Here is a 20006-nt window from a genome sequence, read left to right on the forward strand (position 1 = left end):
ATCAATTGCAGTGGAAACACTGAACTAAAATGGCCATAGCTGTCACTGATAAATAATGGCCACTGTGGAGGATTTATACCAAGTACCTCCTGCGCTACAAGAAGCTGATACTGAAGAGTGTTTTTGACTGCAGGGCATTCATGTCACACAAAAAAAAAAAAAACAATGCAAGCAAGTTTTTGTGGCTGGGAAAGGAAGCGCCTTCGGACGAGGAAGCATCTCAGCATGCATAAAGCCGCAGGAGGCGATGCAATTACCATCAAATGTTCGTGGTACTGCCACTGCTGTGCCTCGCACACAGGAAGTGGACGAGCATTTAGGGTTCAGACACGCTCGCAGCGACGAGCGGCGTGACTCGGGGGGCGCTCCATTTCTTAGCAGCACCATGACAATGCAAAACGTCCCCGAAGTTGAACATTCATGTTTCCCCTAGAACTTCGTGAACGGTTATTTGGAAGGTGATGGCCGTTAAACTGAATCCTGCTTCTCTTGTGACAAGACAGCAGCACAACAATCCACTCAATTATTCTGTTTAACACAACGTCCCAACTTAATTGGAATTGGGGTTGTATAACGACCGTCAACACTTTGCCACACCGCCGTAATAGAACACACCTGCACTTATTGTATTGCCACAAATTAGAACACAGTGGGCGGCACGGTGGCCGACTGGTTAGAGCGTCAGCCTCACACTTCTGAGGACCCGGTTTCAATCCCCGGCCCCGCCTGTGTGGAGTTTGCATGTTCTCCCCGTGCCTGCGTGGGTTTTCTCCGGGCACTCCGCTTTCCTCCCACATCCCCAAAACATGCATTAAGTGAAGACTTTAAATTGCCCGTAGATGTGAATGTGAGTGCGAATGGTTGTTTGTTTATATGTGCCCTGCGATTGGTTGGCGACAAGTTCCGGGCGTACCCCGCCTTTCGCCCGATGACAGCTGGGATAGGCTCCAGCACGCCCGCGACCCTAGTGAGGAGAAGCGTAACGGAAGATGAATTTGTGCATGATGTGCAGCTGCCCTGTGCGTTAAAAGTGCCGTCTCGCACAGGGTCCCACCCAAGCTCGGACCGCCGCTGCTGACTGTATCACAGTTTATCCTTCGCATCAATGCTTTAACATATATTTTTAATACTAACATTCACCTTAAGACATTTTCAGACATACACAAACTTGATTGTTAGTTAAAAGTTTTTTTTTTTTTTTTTTTTTAAATACTTCTGCAAGTCCCAATTTAGAGCTGGGCGCCTTGAGTGTAGTACTATTTTGTGCCGCAACATGCAGGGAAGCACTGAGGTCTACTGGGAGGGATGTAGCATAATAAACAGCAAGAAGAAGAGGCAGAGACGTTCCCCAACTAACTCCTACTGACACCAGTAATAATCGCTGTTCCCAGAGGGCATAGACTAGAGAAAATATGTATTCTTCTATGCTCTATTTGTATTTGTTAATGCTCTGTGTGCGTGCTGAAGTATCTTCTTTTTTTTTTTTTTTTTTTTTTTTTAAAGTTTATTGTTACGTCTTACTCTGGATTTCATCTGCGCCATTTTTGATTATGTTCGCATTAAGATAGTGGGCTTTCATTCAATGAATTTATATGGTTTTGGTTGAACATTTTGGTGTTTGCCTATACAATGTTTAATTCTTTTTTGTTTTATGTGTCAATTTTCGAGCAAACTTCGACTTGGAGTGACAAATAAACAGCTTGAAGAAAGCACACTTTTCGGAGAACTGTGCGAACAAGAGACAGCCTGAGGAATACCATAAAAAAGTGTATTTTCATAGGTTGAAATGTGTGGGTGAGCGGTAAAACAAATCTATCTACAGATTTTATAGACATATTCCCTACCATAAACGGGGATTCACTTTCACAATCCCTTCTGTGACATCGGTTGATGATGAATTCTCATTTAAAATAAATAAATAAATCAATATTTCCCATCATAAATAATGCATTTGTTCCAGGTTCAAATGGTCAGCATTATATAACAATTATGGTACAGCACTGTAAGAAACCTAAATCAAATTTAAAGTAAAACTACATACTCTTTGAAGGTCCCTGACAAGTAATGGGGAGGTGCTTGCAGAGCAGTATTGTCTTCTGTAGTGTCTTTGCTGAAATCCAAATCGTACCATTTTTGCAGCGTTTGACTATGGGGGTTCCACTGTAATTTAAGGTGGCGCAAAAAATTAAGGACTTCATCCATCCGTCCATTTTCCGTACCGCACCAGCGATAGGATCTCTACCAGAGAATCCAAAACGATTCCCATGAACAAATGTTAATTTGCTGTAAGGCTGCAGATTTTTACAGTGTCATCTTCTTTTCCATGAAAATAATGCTGTTGAGGAACCCGCTGAATAATTTGTTAATCAGTAGGCTCAAGACTGTGAATTACAGTGGCTACAGGGGGAGTTTACGCTAATGATTTTTAAAAAAGGGGTGTAAATAAGTGTAATTCATAATCAAAAAGCCACATTATCAGAGGTGTCCTCCTTGGATGGTAAAGCAAAAAGAATGTATTGATGAATGCATAATGCATGTTATTCTCATCTGGGTTCATTAATAAGCGATGAGACACACATTCAACTGAATAAAGACAAAGTAGTATATCTATGGAAAACTATAAGCCTTATTTGCAGTGCTGTTCTACGCTATGAATTAAAGGCACCTGTATTTGGAACACTGCAGATGGCAGCCAAAGGTCGAAGCCACACCAGACTCACGATAGGCAGATCAATGCGCCAGGATACCACCGACGGCTAGTTTTGAACTCAACAGGCTACAAAGAGACAGACGCAACACCCACACCTTTAGCTCATGCTGGCAAACAGCCCATTGAGCTCATTTGCTCCATTTAGGGCTCCCCTACCGTGTCCATTCGGCACACGCTGCCGACATCACAGATAACCTTTGGCAAATAATATTCAATCAATGTTGACATAACAGAAATAATAAGGCATTTAGAAAGATACATTGCACGGAGCGAGTTACGAACCTGGTCATGGAATGAATTAAACCACTGCACTAATTTTAACTCGTGTTTTGCTCACGTGTACTATCATCCATCCATCCATCCATTTTCTGAGCCGCTTCTCCTCACGAGGGTCGCGGGCGTGCTGGAACGAGGTACACCCTGAACTGGTTGCCAGCCAATCGCAGGGCATATAGAAACAAACAACCATTCACACTCACAGTCATGCCTACGGGCAATTTAGAGTTTCCAATTAATGCATGTTTTTGGGATGTGGGAGAAAACCGGAGTGCCCGGAGAAAAGCCACGCAGGCACGGGGAGAACATGCAAACTCCACACAGGCGGGGCCGGGGATTGAACCCAGGTCTTCAGACCTGTGAGGCTGACGCTCTAACCAGTCGGTCACCGTGCCGCACGTGTACTATCACTAACACAAAATTGGAAATATCAAATGAATGATAGCTTCATCTGCTTACTGTTGGCACAAAGTAGAACAAAAAGTACTTGCCATAAGTTGACAAGAAACAACCTGAATGGTTGACAATTGCAGGGTGGATCCGTGATTCTCGCATATGTTTCATCTGAACGCTGCGATTGGAATGTTGCGGCCTTGGTTTCCTTTCAGGTCTCCACAGCTGCTCCTCGGCTTACAAAAGCAGAAGCAATTCACCACCGCCATTCTGTCAACTTGTAACACTTAACATCTGCACTGACCTCAAAGGATGGCTTCTCTTTTCCTAACGATTCTCCGTAAACCATCTGGTACCTGTCTCCATCCACGTCACAACTTCCTTTCAACCTTTCACAAATTCGGCAAAATATCAGTGTCAAGTGTACTTACCTCAATGAAATTGCGTTACTCTCACCGCCTGGTGCTTACCTTTGACTGGCTCTTCCATGAGCTGCTCATTACTTAACGAGGTGTCATGTACAGTTTATATAAGGGGGTATGACCTTATTAAAAGATAAATGGAGAGGAACAGGACAGGAGAACCTGTCATTTAGTATTCAAATTGATGAAATGCCTCAACTTAAAAGACAAGCAGCACAGTACTGTTATTATTCAGTTTGCGGTATTACACAAATTAGAGGAGTCAATCGAGAACTAGATTGATTGGGGCATTGTATACAGCCTGAATCCAAGCAACATTTTCTCTGCTCTTCAACTCCATACTTGTTTTCCCTGAGATGACTCCCAAGCTTTCCAGTGCCCGTTCTAGTTAGCTTCTAACTCGATTTCTGACAGTTGAGTCAATTAGGCTAGATTTGTGTGGTGTTAAAAAAAAAAAAGGCAAAATGACAAAAGACAGATGGCAACCTTTGCTTCAAAAATCACACTTGTTGTATTGGCAAATTAGCAACAAAATAAACACTGTCCAGACGGTGCACACTAATCATCTCCTGTGGTTAAATTTTGGACTGCCAGAGGAAGTTATTGGTGCAAAATAACATTATTAACTGAATGTGGTCTAAAGGCAAAATAAGAAGGGTTTCCTGTTGTGTGTGTGTGTTCTAATTCCAAAGGCACAGTGACTCACAGGTCACCTGACATTAAGAGTCATCCGCGGGGACGCGTTGTCTGCCGGGAGTCACTGGCCAGGCGGGGAGGAGCCGACCTGTCTGTAGATGAAGGAGTAGAGGCTGACGTCAGGGCGCCGATTGCTGCAGCTCCTGCACACGTCGCTGTAATACTGGACCATGAGATCGTACACCTCCCCTGCAACGGAGACAAAGGTTACAACTAAGGAGCTTTTTATTGGTTACCTTAGCAAAGCATGAGCTGCAGAAAGAGTGTGGTTTGCTTAGTTTTTTTGTTTTTCACTAAGAGTTCAATTCTCCAGGTGAAAAAATGCACAGTGGCATATAAACAAGGTGCAGGTGGGACACTTAGAAGAGCCCCTTACCGACACTGATGCACCTCCGCGTGAGGAACGTATGCATGCCGTGGACATCTGTCACGAGCTGGCTGTCTCCGAAGGTGAAATAAGCCACGTCGCGTCCCGCCTCGGCAGCTGCCAGCATCTGGAGCAGCGCTGGGTCGGGAAGAAAGAAAGTTGGCGTTGCATGATCTATGAAGCAGTATCCTTGTCTGTCTTATCACATTGGGAAGGAATGTGAACATAAAAATAAAAGGCATGACTCTCAATGGCAAGGGGGAAAAACTGGGGAATAGGTCTAACCCCCACTGAGGTGTGAATATTTTAAGAGACTGCAAATACGCCCAGCAGCAAAGTCATTAGCTGTTACCTTATTTAAAATCAATAAAGGGGCAAAATTATTAACTCACTATATGATGCAGAGTAGAGTTTTAAACCACCGTAAACTGCAACCACAACAATACATTTTATACACTCTCTTAACAACGCCATTAAGGGATCTTCAAATTACGAATGCGTAAAACAATAGGTACCCAATTTATAGTACAGTAAGTGTTTGTCTGAATCTAAACCAAAAAAATCAATCTCACTGCACTGTTTTTAATGCATTTTCTCCAATTATCACCCAATTAGATGATACTAAAGGAAAGCAAGGAGGAGAACCACTATCACAATTACAAAGATGTCTCTAGAAAGCATATCATTCAGCAGACAATAGGTGATTGGGCCTATGGAGACCTGCACGTCACTCCACATAATTACCAAATATCCATGAAGGTGTACAAGCACGACAGCAGCTTCCAGAATCCACTCGCTTTGTGGTGGAAGACTCAGGCAGAAGAGCAAGTTGCAGATTGATGGACCAGTGCTAGCGATCAATTTCACTATTAATGAACTGTATTAGCTTTGTCACTTGATCAATAGGAGGAAGGCGACGAATAGGCCATAAGTAAATGAATGTATTCCCGCAAGACAAATGGCCGCACTGGAGCCGCTCATCCTGACATTTATTGCCTTCTATGCAGGAAGATGATCGGCGAGGACAGGATTTGAGCAGCGTTGCGCCACGACTTGCCTTTGAGACGCGCGTCGCCTCCAAAAACCCCGCAGCCCCAATTTCCTGTGGCCACCGCGGAAAGGTTGTTGCTGTGCTCACCGGGGCGGGCAAAGCCACAGTAAGCCTGTATTACAGACAAAGGATTGACATTAAACAAGACAATACATAATTTGATATGTTAAGTAAAAAAACTTACATTTTGTCATGAACACAATGATTTAAAGATCTGTCGTGAGCTGCCATTTGTAACACATGAAAATTTAGTTGGTAAGCTCACAGAGATAAATATTTTTGGGGGGATAAATTATGAATGTAAGTGTGACGAATGTATTCAATCCTACTACATTCTTTGGAGAAAAGTTATATCTGTCTTCAGCGGTCAGATGGACTAAATTATTGTAAGAGTGCTCTTTCTCGAGCTGTCACATTCAACACATTCTCATGAGAATTTAGTAAGGAAACGTCCAAAAAGTTAGTTTTTTAAAAACAAAGTGAAATTTCATAACAATTGCATACATGCTGCACTTGTGTGTAATGTAATATTATGAAAACATTTTAAAGCAGGTATGTAACGGATTTCTGGTTTTCTTTTCACATTTCGTTTTGGATGAAATCCTTCCAAATTCTTGAGGATTCAGGCTCATATGTGCGAAACAGTAATACTTGATTTAGATACTGTACTAAACCAAGGTCAGTCAGGTCCTTTTCGGGGTCACCTTAAAGTCACAGGTCATTGGGAGGCTTAATGAGAACATTAACATTTCCACACAAAGCAATGTAAATGGAGTATTGAAACGCAGCAATTCTCCAAAGTAATTCTATTTGCCTGCAGGGCTGCGCTTGACAAGCCATTCAGTGCATGAGCACAATAAAGGTTGGTCAGCCTGGCGTAACAATGATATCATATATCAGCCGTATGTCATTACACTTCCAGAACCACGGATGGCAACACCATGAGTGGGTCGCATGGCTCGTTGCTAATCACAGGCTGACCTCAGCATATTTATTCTCACACTGGACTTTTAAGCAAATACAATACACGGACCGCCCCCGCCCACTTGCCCGGTCATAAATCCGGCGGATGTGACATTTATCCGGACAGTAGAGTATTCCAAAAGGGATTGATCCTCATGTTGGTGCATTCCTCACAACCTTGTCAGAGCTGTCAAACACCTCCCCGAGCCGTCTGACGGCAGACCAACGTCTTCATTTCCCGTTACAAATAGATGTCTCAACCTGGGAAGACCGCTGCATTCAGACAATCATTCACTTTTAAATGCAAAATGCATACATTTAGAATAATAATCTTACATGTATTAATTTGCAATTATAGGCTGCGGGATATTCTATACACATATTACAGTTCCATTTGTTTGCAACACATGCACGGGCTTCTCAAATATTTACACTGAGAACCATAAACATGAGTCAATGTGCTGGTGGTTCTAATTATCACCCAAAAGGTATTGCGGCTAAAGCTATAATGCACCAACTAAATATATGAAGTTAAAAACGAAACTATTGTATTATGAAGAGCAGCACTGGTACAAAATTGATGGTAAGCAAAAGGCCAAACCTGCAAATAAAATGAAACAAAAAAGAACCTTATTGAGCTCCCGGTCTATTCTCTCTGGATGAAACTGTTCCAGGTAATTCCTGAATGGCAGAGCGTCGATCGCCACAATCTCTGTGCATCTTCTTTTCCAGTCATCTCTGAAACGAACGCGTTTTGTTACATCAGACGAACAAAAGTGGAGCAAAATATGGCTAAAATCATCTTGTGACCGCGAGTTTGGAAAGGTTCTCTTTTACTATCAATATACTGGACTGTATATGAACGAACCTAACTTTTATTGCATTGTTGCTTCGTTTTTTACACAATACAGTATTTAGTAGAAAACGGAGATTTATTTTCATTCAGGAATTTCATGAAAATCATACGCTCCTAACCCACACCTGCTTGAAATGATGGCCATTTTTGTGACAAGTGCGTAAGTGGAAAATCGGTTGTGATTTAGTGTACATAAAACCAATTTTCAGTATCAGAAAACAAGAAGCACAACTGACTGAAATTTTTTAAACTCATAAAGAGAACACTTTGACTCAAAACCATAAATCTTTCAGATTTGTGGCTTCATGGTAATTCATTCACACACTTGTTGATGCATTTCAGTCTATATCAAGGTCAAACGGGTGGATCTAAATCACAGAAATGTCTCCACATTGCTAGCATGACTTAGCTGCAAGGGCTAAAAATAGAGCTTTTAGGGGTCTTTACATCAGGTGGGATTTGAATACCTGGGAGTCGTGTCCTGATGGCTGCCGCCAAATTTGTACGTCTGCGCGTAGCCTGTGTATTTACTGTACTGCTGAGTACCTGCAAAGTAAAAACAGAAATGCACTTGGCATGGTATTTATTGCTATACAGTGTAAGCTAGGAGACAAATCCCACATTCACCTCAATAGTAAAGATGATGGACAAATAGAAATGTTATCTGAATTGGCCATGGTTAAAACATAAGGGGTGAGGTTCTCATTAGAGCTCATTAGGACGCTGGCCGTCGAGAGCACTCGCTGAGACGCTCCACACACTGCAGTAGATAAACCAAGTGATTAGCAGTGGGGGCTTCACATATACGTCTCTCTAAGGGCAACCTTATCTCCAGTTTGACTACTCTAACTCTATTCTAGCTTTTTATTAGTAAGAGTCACAAGAATAAGTCACACATTTCTTGAAGTTTCCTGAATTCCATTCATGTGGAAATACTGTAGATACCTGAAAGGTCTTGGATGCATCTCATTATAAGGTAAAGCTCATTTACTGATAACTGCACCTGAAAAAGCCAAGTTAATCGGAGATTTTAACCCATCGTATGAATCCTGCGGCTTCATTTTCTGGAATCAAGAGAATTGTGCTGCTTCTCCTTGGTGCTATTTATGTTTGACCGCCACGATGTTGGCCAGGAATCTTATCAATCAATTCAATTAGGCCTGAGGACTTTTGTGGCAGCGAGATCCATTATATTCCCTCCTGTGTGTGCCAAAAAGCATCACAGGGTAATATGATTTACTACGCGGCCACAATGTAGCTACAGCTCGGATGCCGTAACAGGGGCAAGAGAGATACGAGGCGAGGTTTAATAAAACTGATGGAATGGGAGAGTCCATTAGCAGAGCAGGTCTTGGGCAGGTCTTCCAGATATATTTAATTCTGGGCTCATGTAATCAAGTTAAGTGGGGGCAAGAAAAAGAGAGTGAGCAGGAGAAACTGGAAGGTGACTTCCTGAGGGAAACGGAATGGCTTGGTTATTGCGACAGTGAGGCCTCTGATGCTTACACATACGGTCGGGATCTTCAGTCGGCACATATTATTAGATTTGCTGTAACTTGGCTTTCTACATTATTGGTTACTGTGAGAGTGAGGGCCTACGAGTTCCTTACTTCCTGTTTTAGTCCCACCCACTTGCAACGACGCTTCATGCCAGGACCTTAAAATCATCAGCGACTTCATTCACTCAGTCGGCACACATCACGCTCTCGCTGTGACTGGGGTTTCAAATTAACTCCCAGCTTACTGCACAGTCAGACTGTACAATCATTGGCTGAATGTTAATGAGTCATTGGACGAAATAGACGTCATTCATCATAGCAGCACCAGTTTTTTTTGTGCCGTTTTCTTTCTTTTTTGACAAATAAATTACCGGTATTGATTGTATTCGTCCTGCATGGATGCAATCAAGCCGCCGCAAAGAATGAAAGTGTCACTACTAAAAACAGAGGAAACAAAAAGTGGAGTGCCGGCAGGAGGCTGATGATCTCACGCTGGGACTCCCCGAGTCTCGAGCTCGTTACGGCTGCTGTGGATTTGTGCCGACCCTTGCTCGCTATGTTGCCGCCACTCAATCCTGAAGGACAGTCAGTGGGAATTACTCATCACAACAATCAGGCATGCCCGATCTCCGTCCCACCAACCAGGCTCTTTGCAGACAATCAAGAGGAGACGTGTGTGAAGAGAACTGGCCAATTGCCACAAACATCATTCAAGCCCTTGCTGAGGCAGGATGGGGACAATAGAAAGCCTGAATAAGTTTTTTCAGTCATTGGCTGGATGGGAATAATGTGCTCAATCATTACGATTACATTATAAGATTTACACAGGCGGATGACATTGTTCTACTGTATTACCCACCTGTGATGATCAGACACTCGTCATGATCCAGAGCTTCAGTAAAGAGGCGAGACACAATGAGCTCAGGGTTGATGAGAAAACGGATCTCCTCTTGAACGAGACCCGAACTGGTGACACCTCCTCCAACAAATTGATTGGCAAAATCCACCTGAAACCCAAAAGGAAAATGAGTCATTTGGTTTGATTTAGTGTATTACATTTGACCTGTACCAAGCTGATTGGCTGACTCCTAAACTTGTTGTCCCAGGAGCAGTGCTTGAGTCCGAAGGTCTAAGAAACCCTTTGCTGAGTTGGAACATTTGACGTCTTTTGTAATCTTTCAAGTAGGACCAGCTCTAGAATCCGTTGTTTCTGCTCAGACACATACAAGTCAGAAAGCAGCCATGCGGAAGATATGATTCTCGATTTGAAGACTGTCAGTCGTTGCTCATTAGCCTGCAGACAGCTGGGAGCAACCCCTGTCACAACCCCTGGAAGGAAGGCGCATAGGGGCAGATGTCCCCAAACTGGTCACTCAACTATGAGGACAGCCAGCCAGGCTGCCGAAGTCTACTTTGACAGGCTGTCAACAACGCTGCCGCCCCCCCGGTGGAGCGGCCATCAATCCGGGCCCCGGCGTTCCCGGGGGCTGGTCATGAGCGCTCGTCAGCTGTCAGCTGGTGCCGACAGGAGGCAAACAAAAGGTGAAAGGCAGAGTGGGCCATCTGACAAGAGAGCAGGAAGAGCGGCTGATGTGGAAAGCGGAGCGGGCTCGGAGGCCTCGACCCTGGTCCCGGCGCACCCTCTCGAAGGCCTTTTCAGCAGCGGTAAGCATTTTGGATAAAAAGCTACAGAATGGAGCCAATCTAGCCTCTTTTGCGCAGAGATGACACAAATCTGCCAAATCGTAGCCGTAACAGCAGATCCGGGATTTTGCAATCTACCTCCACCTTTTATACAGAACCCAGCGAAGTGGGATATGTCTACGAACCCTTATGGAGAGAAGTCCAAAAATGGGAAATAAATAAATAAATAAATAAATAAAAAGTCCATCTTGTAGAATATCCTCCAGAAAAGTGTTCAAGAGTACAAACAAGGACACCAACCCCATATTTCTTCTTTGTGGTCACATGTCCAAATACTATTGTCTATATTCCATACCAGTGGTTCACAAACATTTCACACTAAGTACCACCTCAAAAAATCCTTAGTTCTTCAAGTAACACCATATTGACCAACATTAAAATACAGTAGGGTAGTCGTGTTTATTTCTAAAAGATATCTTTGCTATTATTGTAAGCCACTGTAACATTATAAAGAGTTTTCACAGCAACACTGCACTTAGATATAGGATAATTAAAAATTGTTCAATTAAAACATATTCGACATAAATGTTAAAAAAAAAATTTTTAAAAAGACATTTAAAATGATGCCTTAATGAATGAACACAAACAGTTTGTATAAAGTAAATACAAAATGTATTGTACTTAAAAGTTGAACACGACTGAACTTTATTTAACCAATACACTGTAATGGGAAAAAAAAGTTCAAGCTGCTGCATTATGCAGTTTTATCATGTATTTCAGTGATTCTTTCGCATCCCACTCGAACGAGCCCGCGTAGCACATTTTTAGAATCACTGTTCTATACTACGCCTCTGTCTTACCTGAAGCATTCCATAACCATCATCTTCAATGGTCCCTTCGGATGCAATGTACAGCTTTGTTAGCAGAGTCTCTGAGCTAAAATGGGAAATGTTTTTATTACTTATTATTACAGAAAGCTGCTTATATTAAAATGATCCAAATTTTGACATTATCTATACCTTTCCCAGTCTGGAAGATCATCCAAGCTTTTTCGTGTGAATGTCACCAGACCATTAGGCTCTGAAAAGTACAAAATGCAGGGAACAGATTTGTCTTCTTGTATCATTAAGCATATTAGTGAAAATAAGACCAAAACTTACTTTGCTCAGTGACGCTTTTGAAGTAGCACATCAGAGTTTTTAACTTCTCAACCTTTCTGGACGAAGACCCCTCAAACAGCCTGGAGGCAAAAAGCGATTACTAACACTTCTGATTTAATGAAGCATTTGTTTTATTGATATATGTAATAAAATATTTCAATATATTCGTGTCATTTGTTTTAAGGTATCATGCACTTACCAATTAGTTACAAGTGCAGGTACATCACAGGATAAACTAGTACATATCTGACAGTGTCATTCAAAAGTAACTCTCATCTTCGACATAGCTCTTGTATTGCATTACATCAGCTTGTGCATCACCCCTGAGTTTATGCTCATTTATTAAACAAATGCCTATTTTTTGGGGGGGTGTTTGTGACATCACAACTCCACATACTGAGTGGAGATTAAAGTGTCACAGAGATGGGAGCCGTCCACTGCGTCCACGTGAGTTCAGTCGTGCTTTGATAAGAATTAGTTCACCCCTCACTCATCCTCCCTTTCAGTCACTCGCCGATTATGTAGGATCTCCTCTGCTGTGGCCACAATGGAGTTTGCCTCAGGCTCGCCATCACTTGTGCCACTTTGTAGCACTCACTCTCCCACACACACACAAACACACACACACACACACACACACAAAAAGCCATAGCTGGAGTTCTGGCCTCCTCCTTGGGGATACATTAAGACATCATGCGTCGCTTTTAAAGCAAGGAAGCGTGAGGTCAGTTCCACTTTCCTGACAACTAATGTACACAATGCTGCTATTGGCGAAGTTTTGAATGCACATGAAATACGCCATCTCACTTCTGAGCGCGCTATAAGTATTTTCATGTGAGGGGGAGAAATGAAATGACAAAAGGTTGACGCTCTGAAAGCCCCTGAGGGGAACGAGAATCTCATTCATCAGACTCTCATTTTGTGTTAACAGTGGAGGCCGGTAGCAACAATCCTGCGTCGGTATAGTCCTGAGGGCGAAGTGTCTTTGACTTGACTCGCTGGTGAGAGCAGGCTTTTAAGTGATGACGGAAGGCAATATGGTCTTGGGGGAATGTACAATTCATTTACAATTATATAACATAGAGTGGAAGCACAAAAGTTGTGCAATTTGGAGTGCAACCAAAATTTCCTGGAAAAAAAATATATGCCTCAAAAGTCAAGCAAAACAATTACTGCGCATGACTTCAGCTCAGTGAACATGTTTTTATGACGAGACGACAGAGGGTACAAGTGTGATGATAACCGTAGAGCTGGAAATTGAGCTTACTGTGACCCGGGAAGCATCTGTTTGCTCAGTACAATAACATCACTAATACAACGCTCCAAAATGAATTTTACCCAGCGGCTAATATTATGTTACTATAATCATTCCACACTAAAGAAAGATGCTTTGAGATATGAGCGTTTTGAGTTACGAATATGGTCAAGGAATGAATTAAACTCACTCTAACCCTAAAGCATCACTGTAACTTGCATTTTTAATAACACAAAATCCCAATAGGTAAGAACAAAAAAAAAAATACATTGAAAATCAAGCATGGGATTAGGCTTGCATAAAATCGATTGAGAATCACACGCTTTTGCTTGCATATCACAAAAACAAAACCTTGATGTGAATGAACTTGCGATGCCACTGCACTCTGTCACAGTCTTCAGCCAAACAGCCAATGGCATTCTCCATCTGACTCGATGCTCATCTAATTTTCTCCTCCATTTAGGTAATTACACCGCGATGCCATAAAAATTGGGGGCGGGAGGATGTCTGCGGGGCGATCTACGGGCTGATTTTGCATGACATCTTCAAGTCAGCTATTAGGCTCGAGAGTTACCTGAAGAAGTTGATGTCCGGGTAGTTGCTGTACTCGCTGCGTCGAGAGTTGCGCCGCGGGAAGGTGCAAAAGAAGGCGTTGGCGAGCAAGCAGGCCACCTGCTCCTGCGACATGCTGATGGAGTGGTTGGTGCCCCTCTTGAGGAGCGGTATGGGCTGGAAAAGAAGGAGCAGAGCCGGACGACCGCAGAGGAAGGTCAAAATCATTTGTTTAGTCCATTTGCTGAATGAGAGGTTGAAGGATGTCACGTAAGGGTACCAATTTGGCACGACTCTTGCCCGCCTCTTGAACGATCCTTACAATTAAGGGCCTCAAATTTAGCAAATAAGCTGACCAAACTAGTTTCTGAGACATTAGTAACCTCTAAACGTCATTACAGTAAATATCTTTATAAAAACACCTCGAGGCATTAAATATATAACAATTAAATGAAAAACAGGAAGTTCTGAAGTAACTGAGCGTGTCTTCCTGTGCCACATGGCGATGTATTCTTATAGAGCACATCGTTCAGAACCTCAAAATGTCCTACGTCAGGATGGTCGCAAACCGAGGAACCCTTGTCTGCAATACTTGTCGGACACCGACGATTGCTTTTCACACAATAGGAACCAAAGTGTGAAATGGTAGCCCATGGTAACCACTTGTGTGTCATTGCTGATTATACAGAGGAGCAACATGGGGGGATTGCTATCTTTTACTCGCAGTGTGAAAGGGGCTATTGGATGATAGATTTAATGTTTAATCAACCCAGTTTGAAACCCATTTATGTAAATTTAATTAAGGAATTATCATCTTGAAATCCCAGCAGATGCACAAAACTGGGCCATAATGCCCATAAAGAGCGTTAACATGGGAAGATCAATAGCTAGGCTCCTTGACCTCAGCGCTTCTACTGCCGTTTTGGATTAACTGTCATGCTGTGTGCGACCTTCGGGGTCAACCCGCGGCCGTTGCGGGGCATGGACGCAGACTCTTTCGCGGTCAAGTGTAGCGATGGGTGTTACCTTGGTGCACAGCTCTGACACCCTCAGTGCTAATTGCACCAGGTTTGGCAGCAGGGAGCCAAACAGATGTTCAGCGGCGGCAGGCTCCAGGACCTTGGAGAGAGGGAGAATGTCTGTTTATGTTTGTTGCCTTGCCACGAAACTCACATGTGACACGATTAGCAAGTTTGGAATGTCTAATTTCACAACGGCTACAGCTGGTTTTGCACACCTTCTGAAAAAGGTCTAATTCAAGCACTTTCAAGGTCATTCGCTTATAAATCCAGCATTTACATATTTATTTAGTATTTATTGAAGTTTGCATGTGATTAAAATGATTAGTGTACTACTAGTGTATTATGCAATAAACAAAATTCAATTTCTTGACATCAGTGGGAATAAACGTTACGGCTAAAACAAATTTGATATATACTGCATTCCAAATTATTATGCAAATTATATTTTTCTCTGCTTCAGTAAATAGTTGATGCGAATGACAGTCAGCATAATTTCATCATCATCAACCCTGAGTATAATTCTTTTTTTTTTTTTATAACTAAAAAAATTTTTTAAAAGACACTGTTCCAAATTATTATGCACAACAGAGTTTCAAGACATTTGACAGGTTCCAAGGAAGTGAACATAGCCATTTGTTGAATTAGCAGCATTAGGAGGTCATATTTACTCAAATCAAAAGCTATTTCAATCAAAAACATCTTAATAGGTCATGTACATTTTGAAATAGGGCCCCTTATTTGACAGCAGCGTCACAATTTTTGCATCCATTAATCTTTGCTTTTTTTTTAGATTTTCTGCTTGAATTTCTTGGCAGGATGTCTGACTAGCCTCCCTGAGTTGCTGTTTGAATGTCAAATCTGAATGAAATTACAACAAGAAGTCAAGATCTCATAGCACATCTACAAAATGTTAATTTATCTGTATCTAACAAGCCAAATAGTCAGTCAAATTTGAAATAAATCCTTTTCATATCAACCTAAAACGATCCAAGATTAGAGATCAAAACCAACAGAGTAACAACTGATAGCCAAATAAGGGGACATGTCCTATTTAATATATGACATGTTTATCTCCACACAAATGTCAAAAAGATCAATCATGGAGCAATCTCATCAGTACTGCTAGGCCGAGCCAATTCATTAAACGCTCTTTCGGATGGTGGGCGTGTAAATGCAAATGGCCAAGGGTAGTGGAGGACTTGGTAGGACAAGGAGCCCGGGACATTTGTACTATGGCAAAGGAAGCCTGACTAAACACTGTCATTAAGTAACGAGCTTGCTCTCCAATGGGCGTGATGAACGAAGCCACTTGGCTAGGGCGAGGCGCCGGATGGAGGCCGAGCCCTTTTAAATCAGCGCCAGGCGGTGCATCAAATCAGCTGAGCCAACTGTGCACCGCTTGATTCAGGTCCGTACATCACGCCAAACTGACAACATAGGCAAGAGGGTTGCGTGCACAAGTGTGTGTGCGCGCCATCCGTTTCTATTCCCCACAGATCCGAGCAGTAAAACAATCTGCTTGGCTGCCTTCACAAATAACACACACACACACATACGCAAGCTCGTAAATTTGGCCGAGGAGAACTGTCCGTCAACAGTTTTTGTTATGCGTGAAGTGTGTGCGCAGCGAGATGAATATTCAAGGGAGGCACCGGGCCCGTCACTCTGTGCCACTCATGTCTACTTCCCTCTGACACTCAAATGCATTCCGCTTTCCTGTCTTCTGTGGTCTGAAAAACATATATTGATGATAGACAATGCTCCCTGATTATACTTTAGAGGAAACTAAAACCTATGTATATTGTTTATCCAGATGCAGATAGCAATAAACCTTTTACAGTTTTGAGTAAATCTATCAGGAAATTAAACAATAAACAATCAAAGGCAGCGGTCAGGGCAAGCAAGGCCTCCAAATGTTTTTATTAATCTCTTCCCAACAATCTGTGTTTCCTAGTTTCTCTTTGCTGGACTAATTTCTGCCCAGGGCCTTCAGAATCAGTAGTCCTGATGTACACCGCGTTCCAAATGATTATGCAAATGATTTTCTTCTCTGATTTTCCTAAATAGAAAATGGCAGTTGACAATTTTCAAGTCATCGACCGTCAGAATATAATTAAAATGTTTTCGAATAAACCGCCCAATGTTGTATATTAGCAATGAGACCGTTTCTTTAACCAGTCAAGATTTAGAATTTGTCCTCACAGTTCAGCATTTTTCCATCTTCTGATTGGTTGGTCAGGGCACAACTTGTACCTGTTACACAACTAACTTTGAGTACCAAAACACATTTGTAAGAGGGAATAATTTCTTTAAGCATGTTATTCGGTAAATATTGATTCTGAACTGCTCCAGATGACGTCAATAAAGACATTCAAAAATAATTAGTCACTAAAACGTTGCTAAAGACCACGTCTAATTATGGCCTACCTAAGTCTGCACAGTATTTATATATTTAAAATGTCATCAATCAAGCAGACAATATGGCATAAAAAATTAATTATCTTAACCAAATTTTGCATTGTTCAAAGGCTGTTAACATGCTGGGATTTTACCCCCCATTCTAATGTGGTTTATAACACGCATGTGACGCCCGACTGATTTGACAATAAAAAGGGGGTGGGGTAAAGTGCGTACTAATGTCAGCCATTTTCCTTCCTGACAAGTTACCAAACGTGACCTTTCGGGTAAGAGATTAAATTATTGCTCCACACACCCACTTTGCTTGTGAAGGCCGGTAACATTCTTCCTGTGCAAAATCCATTATGTTTTTTGTTTTACAGATTGACCGCAACACATTTTTCATCATCACGTCCATGTGGAGAGGGAAAAAACAACAACAACAACAACAACAACAACAAAATCGATGTATTTTTTTTGCATCAAAATGTGATGTATTCTTGATGCTGTGGCGGTCGGCGTGTGAGTTAATGGCCTCTCTCCTTGAGAAAAATAACACTTCTTCAGATTTCTCATGTTTACAAGCCCAGGAGAGATTTCTCCCATCACCTAGTGTCACAGCACACAGCCTTTCTGTCTGAACAAATGGAATACTCTCAACGCCTCCTGAGCCAGACAGTGGGTGCAGCCCTTCCTGGTTCTCTACACGCAGTGACGCACGTAGAAAGGGAGGTGCAGGGGGTGGAAGGGGTGCAGCAAAACCCTCACATGATGAATGGCCTTTAAAGGGGACTCGGAAAAACACTGACACACGTATTGTGTTGGTCAACGTGCTGTGAGCGGGAGTTCGTGTTCCCCCCCCCCCCTTGTAACTGTAAAAAATCATTTCACACGGAATGACATGGCAGTGGGTCAAATGCAACAGCCTTTAGAAAGATGATTACGCTCAGCTTTGGCCACTTTTACTTAAAACTCCTGCTTACTTCAAACTTAACATATTTTTTAAATAATTGAATGATTGATTAGTTCCCTGCAATTGGCTGGCGACCAGTTTAGGGTGTACCTCGCCTGTCGCCCGAAGACAGCTGGGATAGGCTCCGGCACGCCCGCGTGAGGAAAAGCGGTACAGAAAATGGATGGATGGATAATTGATTAGAGTATTTTCCTTCTGCTTATGTTTAATAACTTAATAAAAAGACGCTTACCGTTAATCTGTGAATAATGCTACAGTGGTGACTTAATTTCCCTCATTTGATTAATATAGTATTTACGTATTGATCTTTATTGACTATACTGTACATATAGTATAAAGTTTACCTTAGTGCAGTACAAATGTAATGCAGTGAAGTCCCACTTCTTGGCAGTAGAAGCACAGTATTTCAGTATCGCATTCTGTAATACATAAAAAAATACATTTCTTATCATTCCAAGTAAAAAAAAAACAAACAAACAAACAAATTCACCTCCATATACAATATTCTGACAGAGCCGACTGAGTACATCTCGTTTTGTAGAATACTGACGCCACCTAAAGGCGTATTGTGGCAATGACAACAACTACAGCGCAGGTTGGTAAATAAACTTGCCTTCAACTCAGGAGTGCTTGTAATTCTTCTCGTCAAAGTCTGCTTTATCAGCTCCCACCGACTCTTGTTCTGAAGTTCTCGTGTTTCCTGCAGGAGGAAAAGCTTTTTTTTTTTAGAGTTTTATAATAACAATAATACTATTTAGTTAAAAGAGCCTTTTAAAAACCATATTACATTTTACATAGGTTAAAAATATAGAACTATTACAGCCATCCATTCTCAATAGTGTTTCTTCACATAAGGTCACACATGAGTTGAAGCCTTTACCACCTGACTTGGGGGAAAAAGCAGGGTACACACTGGCCAAATTCAGTTCACACAGACAAAAAAAAAAAAACATTCATTAAGTCACATTCTCACCAAAATTTACAATTTAGGGTCTTCAGTTAAACTAATATGCTTGTTTTTTGGAATGTGTGAGAAAGCCGGGAATCCAGAGAAAACCGACGCAAGCATGGAGATAGCATCCAAACTCCATATAAGAACGACCAAACAGATTTGAAACCTTAATTCATAAATGTGAGGCGGATTTTCGAAACCGCCACTCTGCTAACCACCACTTGCTACACACAATAACATTTTATACATAATTACCAGTATTACGTTGTTTTCAAATAATATATACTTTTCTCACAAACCATGGCGATATGTGCTTTTTACTGCTCATTTCAAAATCAGCCCAAAAAAATGTTATTTATTTTGTAAACGTTTAGCGTGATGAAAGCACAATGGCCGAGTGGCTAGCGCAGATTCCTCGCCAGGGTCGGACGTGAAGCCTTTTAAAGTGGTGGCATGAGCCAAGTTGAGGTGGCCCTGTCAGTAGTGGTAGTGGCCCCGTATATTCGTGACATAATATGATACGTTTCAATTATTTTATTTTTAGCGTTTTTATACTGTATTATTTAAGCCTTTAAGAAAATATTACTTCTGTGTAGTTAGTTGTTTTGCACTCTAGGGATGTACAGAGAAAAAATAAAATAAAACAAGCATGTTAGCTTCATTGAACACTCTATGATCACAGCTGTGAATGTAACTATGAATGGTTGTTTTTCTATATGGGCCCTGTGATTGGCCGGTGACCAGTCCAGGGCGTACTCACCCACGATCCTAGAGAGGCCAAGTGAGATGAAAAACGATGGACAGATTAGTGTGACATT

At 41.9% G+C, this 20006-nt stretch overlaps 1 protein-coding gene and 1 long non-coding RNA gene across 7 annotated transcripts in view; one reads left to right on the forward strand and one right to left on the reverse strand.

The window, feature by feature from the left end:
• LOC133469145 (poly(ADP-ribose) glycohydrolase) overlaps positions 1-20006 on the reverse strand; it is a 45600-nt gene that overhangs the window by 23772 nt on the left and 1822 nt on the right. For 2 of the 6 annotated variants that reach the window (XR_009785623.1, XR_009785624.1), the window contains exons 5-17: positions 18850-18936; positions 18581-18655; positions 14871-14963; positions 13867-14021; positions 12038-12117; positions 11897-11957; positions 11738-11813; positions 10093-10240; positions 8202-8280; positions 7508-7616; positions 5922-6027; positions 4874-5002; positions 4508-4686 (exon numbers count right to left, since the gene is read on the reverse strand). Coding sequence is in view for 4 of the 6 variants with exons in the window: in XM_061755858.1 (XP_061611842.1) it covers positions 4559-4686; positions 4874-5002; positions 5922-6027; positions 7508-7616; positions 8202-8280; positions 10093-10240; positions 11738-11813; positions 11897-11957; positions 12038-12117; positions 13867-14021; positions 14871-14963; positions 18581-18655; positions 18850-18936 (1326 nt within the window). In the remaining 2 variants the exon portion in view is untranslated. Of the gene's footprint in view, positions 1-3984; positions 4687-4873; positions 5003-5921; positions 6028-6050; positions 7140-7507; positions 7617-8201; positions 8281-10092; positions 10241-11737; positions 11814-11896; positions 11958-12037; positions 12118-13866; positions 14022-14870; positions 14964-18580; positions 18656-18849; positions 18937-20006 lie in introns of those variants that run through there. The other 4 variants (XM_061755855.1, XM_061755856.1, XM_061755858.1 and 1 more) reach the window with 3 other exon arrangements.
• Positions 10760-18619, forward strand: LOC133469151 (uncharacterized). Its single transcript, XR_009785625.1, has 3 exons — positions 10760-10898; positions 13756-14061; positions 17647-18619. It is a non-coding gene; the product is annotated as an uncharacterized LOC133469151 (long non-coding RNA).

This window comes from Phyllopteryx taeniolatus, chromosome 19 (genome assembly GCF_024500385.1).
Source record: "Phyllopteryx taeniolatus isolate TA_2022b chromosome 19, UOR_Ptae_1.2, whole genome shotgun sequence".
NCBI lineage: Eukaryota > Metazoa > Chordata > Actinopteri > Syngnathiformes > Syngnathidae > Phyllopteryx > Phyllopteryx taeniolatus.